Raw genomic sequence first — 4,935 nt, 5'->3', positions numbered from 1 at the left:
ATAATGTATATGCGGACTGCATAATTGAAATGCGGTCAAGAGCTGGGTTTGGAGACATGAGATTATGCGATGATTTCGAATAATATGCGGACCTCATACATGATCTGCGACCAGTATGCGGTCGCATAAATGCTTTGCAGGGTTATTTTTGTCCAATTTTGGCTCCGACTGTTAGCCCACTATAAATAGATTTATTAGGGTTTTTGTGGGTCAACTAAGTCAGAAAAAGAGACTACTTTTGGAGCATTGAATGCACCATTTCTTTGGAGACTTTTGGAGATAGAATCTTGAATATTTGTAAGCTTTATGACTCTATTTATCGCTTTGTTCTTAGATTTCAGTATGAGTAGCTAGTTTTAATTACTAAGGTTGTGGACCCTAGATGAGTGTAATGTTAATGGGTGTTTACTATTGAATATATATATAATGGTTGGTTGATATTTATTCAGTTCTTATGCTTCATGTGATGTTAGTGGTTACAAATATTAACTAATTCCATTTCACTCTATCTTCACTTGGAAAAGTGGGCTAGGGTTTGGTAGAATTGAATATCAAAACCTCAAGGTTTTAACCCTTGTTTAATGGAATCGCCTAGGAATAAGTTGGTTCTATTTGGCATAAATTGGTTATTTTCAATCGCAACTCTTTTACATTTGGAAAAATCTTAAAGAGTAGATATTACCCAACTATTGGGAAATATTGGGTAGTCACTTAGAAACCATTTGCATATCAAAGAACCTTCCATTAGAAATATATCATATTAATACTGATAGCATTACATTACATCAATGGGGACACAACCTTGCTTTTCTTAATCAAATTAATTACAACCTCACAATATTATACTTGTCTTCATTTCACTCAATTACAACATTCTTGTTTTAGCTAACGGAATAGAATTACAAATTAAGTCAAGTTTCACGCTACTCAAGTAACCTTTTCACACCTATTCCCTATGGGATTCGACCCCAACCTAGTTGGGTTATTATATTTGACATCGACCACTTTACACTATTTATTAAGGTGTAATTTGAGCGTATCAGGAGCCCAAGCTCCGCAGGTGCGGAAATGCCTGGGCAGTGTTTAAAACCAAAGGGCTTCATGATTTTTGTCATTTTGGACTTTGCAAACTCGGTTTAGGGCGATGTTTGAGAGCATTTTCGAGGCATTTCTTAAGGTACGTCCCTTGTGCTTATTTGTGATCTATAATCTTGCTTCCCCATTTATTTTTTCACCTAGTTAATGTGTATTTAATGTTGAATTTGGGAGTTTGAGGCTAGGGATTTGGAAAGTTTGATTTGTGGATTTGAAGGACCATTTAGTGTCGGATTTTAGTAAATTTGATATGGTTAGACTCGTGAGTGAATGAGCTTTCAGATTTTGTGACTTTTACCAGATTTCGAGACATGGGCCCGGGTCAACTTTTTGGGACAGATTTCAAAATTTTTATTAAAATCTTGATTTCATTAATTAGATTAGTCTATTATAGTTGTATTTATGATATGTAATTATTTTGGATAGATTTGGGCCATTCAGAGTCGGATATTCATGGATAAGGCATTGTTACCGATTGATTGAGCTTGGTTTGAGGTATGTGGCTTGCCTAACCTTGCAGGAGGGAAATGCCCGTAGGATTTGTATTGCTTTTGATATATGAGCGCCGTGTACATGAGGTGACAAGTACGTACACGAGCTAATTGTGCAAAAACCCGATTTTTCTACTATGTAATAACCTGATTTCCTCCTTATTTGAGTTCCATCAGCATGTGTAGTATCCGGCTAGATTAGAATAGCATGCCTACTTGCCTTAACTATTTACTTGAACTACGTGCAGCATGTTTAGTGAATCTACCTGTCTTTCCTTAACTAGTGCTTAGGTTGAGTTGTAGAATTTTGTGCCGTAACTATTAAATTCTATTGTTTGGCTGCATATTTACTTTGGAACTATGGAACGGTATTCCAAGAGATCCCCATGTATGACATATATACTTTGGGACTACGAAACGATATTCTAGAAGATCCCCCACATATCGGAACCGGTAGTGCAAAAGGCCAAGGCACCAATGCCAAGGCCTCATCCTCCATATCCTCAAAGGCTTGCCAAGCAAAATGGCGAGAAATAATTCAAATATTTCATCGACATGATGAAGAGCCTATCTATCAATGTGTCATTGGTTGAATCCTTGGAGCAAATACCCGGCTATGCAAAGTTTATGAAGGATTTGGCGACAAAGAAGCGATCGATGAATTGTGAAACTATAAAAATGACTCATCAAATGAGTGAAATTTTACATTCCATGGCTCCCAAATTGGAAGATCCTGGTGCTTTCATAATCCCTTGTACTATTAGAAGTGTTGCGTTTGCTAAAACACTTTGTGATCTTGGGGCAAGTATCAACTTGATACCCTATTTGGTTTTCGAGACTTTTGGAATTGGGCAACCAAGACCCACATCTATGAGATTACAAGTGGCCGATCGTACCATGAAGAGATCATTGGGAATGATTGAGGATGTATTGGTTCGTGTTAATAAATTCATTATTTCGGCAGATTTTGTCATTCTTGATTATGAAGTTGAATAAGAGGTGTCAATTATTCTTGGAAGACCTTTTCTTGCTACGGGGAAGGCTCTAGTTTATGTTGAAGCCGGAGAACTTACTTTTCGGGTTGGTGATGAAAAAGTGTCTTTCCATGTGTGTAAGTCTATGATGCAACCCAATAGCAATGAGGTGTGCTCGTTCGTGGACTTGGTGACCAATGTGATTGTGGATGAAACAAGTGTTGTGATGAATGTTGATGATACATTGGAGGCCGTCTTGCTCAACTTTGATGATGAAGAGATGGAGGGTTTCGTATAATGTGTGAACTCTTTGCAAGGAATGGGGTCGTACACTTATGAGCCCCGCAAATTGTCCTTAGATCTTGAAAATAGAACAACTCCTCCAACAAAGCCTTCAATTGATGAGCCTCCCATCTTGGAGTTGAAGCCATTGCCTCCACATCTTCGGTATGAATTTCTTGGCCCTTCTTCTACTTTATCGGTTATTATTTCCTCTTGTTTGACTAACGTGCAGGTAGATTCTATATTGGCGGTGCTACAAAAGATGAAGAAGGCTATCAGATGGACATTGGTGGATATTCGGGGGAAAAGTCGCGCATTTTGCATGCACAAGATTAACTTGGATGAAGGTGCCAAACCATCTATTGAACACCAAAGGAGACTTAATGAATCCATGTAAGAGGTTATCAAAAAGTAGATCATCAAGTGTTTATATGTCGGGGTTATTTACCCCATTTCCGATAGATCGTGGACTTCTCCGGTTCAATGTGTCCCAAAGAAAGGGGGCATGAAGGTGGTCACCAATGATAAGAATGAGTCGATTCTTACAAGAACGGTGACCGTGTGGAGAGTGTGTATGGACTACCGTTAGCTCAACAAAGTCACAAGGAAGGACCATTTTCCTCTTCTCTTCCTAGATCAAATGCTTGATAGATTGGCTGGCCGTGCTTTCTATTATTTCCTTGATGGGTATTCTGACTACAATCAAATTCTTACTACTCCGGAGGATCAAGAGAAAACTACTTTTACATATCTTTATGGTACTTTTGCCTTCTCGCGGATGTCATTTGGGTTATGCAATGCATCGATGACTTTTCAAAGGTGTATGATGGTGATCTTCATGGACATGGTGGAGGATTACCTTGAAGTCTTCACGAATGAATTCACGGTGGTCGGGAATTCTTTTGATGATGGTCTCGCAAACTTGGATAAAGTGTTGACAAGATGTGAAGAAACAAACTTGGTGCTCAATTGGGAGAAATGTCATTTCATGGGTGAGGAAGGCATTGTCCTTGGCCATAAGATCTCAAAGAATGGCATTGAAATCGATATGGCAAAGACTGAGGTGATTTCTAAACTTCCACGTCCAACTTCAGTGAAAGGCGTGCGGAGATTCTTAGTCCCCGCGGGATTTTACCGGCATTTCATCAAGGATTTCTCTAAAGTGGTGAACCCGTTATGCAAGAATTTGGAAAAGGATGCTATATTACATTTCAATGATGATTGCATGAGAGAATTTGAATTGCAAAAGCTCAAGTTGACTACTGCTCCCATTATCACCGCTCCAAATTGGAGTGTTCCTTTTGAGCTCATGTGCGATGCAAGTGATGTAGCGGTAGGGACTATTTTGGGGAAACATATCAACAAGATTTTTCATCCGGTTTATTATTCAAGTAAGACCATGAATAGTGCCGAAGTCAACTATCCCATTATAGATAAAGAGCCTCTTGCCATTGTGTTTGCTATTGAGAAGTTCCGCCCATACTTGATGGGTGCAAAAGTATTTGTCCATACGGATGACGCAACACTTCGTTATCTTATGAGCAAGAAACATTCCAAAGCCCGGTTTATTATATGGGTACTTATGTTGCAAGAGTTTGATATAGACATCCAAGATCGAAAAGGAAGTTAAAACCAAGCGGCGGACCACTTGTCTCGTTTGGAGGAGGAGGGGAGGCCGCATGATGGCCTTGAAATCAATGACTCTTTCCTTGATGAGAAACTTTTGGCTATTTTGATGAAAGAGATGCCGTGCTTTGCGTATCGAGCAAGTTTTCTTGTGAGTAGTATCATCCCGGAAGAGTTCTCTTCAAACCAAAGGAAGAAGCTCAAACGGGAATGTCAAGACTATTATTGGGACGAACCATACCTTTTTCGGATTTGTACGGATGGGGTTATTAGGAGATGTGTACCGGAAGAGGAATAAGTTGAAATTATTTGGGCTTGTCATTCTTTGCCATATGGTGGTTACCATGGTAGAGCAAGAACGACGGCCAAAGTGTTAAGTTGTGGTTTCTATTGGCCCACTCTTTACAAGGATGCAAGTGATCTAGTAAAGCATTGTGATGAATGTCAAAGAGCCGGTGGAATCTCAA

General features: G+C 39.3%; 1 protein-coding gene across 1 annotated transcript; it reads left to right on the top strand.

The window, feature by feature from the left end:
• Window positions 1-2,141: 2,141 nt before the first annotated feature.
• On the top strand, window positions 2,142-2,582 carry LOC138900158 (uncharacterized). The gene has a single exon (XM_070186871.1). The coding sequence runs from the start codon at window positions 2,142-2,144 to the stop codon at window positions 2,580-2,582; it is 441 nt and encodes a 146-aa protein (XP_070042972.1).
• The last annotated feature ends 2,353 nt before the right edge of the window (window positions 2,583-4,935 follow it).

Source organism: Nicotiana tomentosiformis, chromosome 10 (genome assembly GCF_000390325.3).
Source record: "Nicotiana tomentosiformis chromosome 10, ASM39032v3, whole genome shotgun sequence".
NCBI lineage: Eukaryota > Viridiplantae > Streptophyta > Magnoliopsida > Solanales > Solanaceae > Nicotiana > Nicotiana tomentosiformis.
This window is presented reverse-complemented; position numbering and strand designations above follow the sequence as displayed.

What these genes read in the sequence shown, in the direction of transcription:
- LOC138900158 (XM_070186871.1), top strand. Translation starts at nt 2,142, where the DNA reads ATGATGAAGAGCCTATCTATCAATGTGTCATTGGTTGAATCCTTGGAG.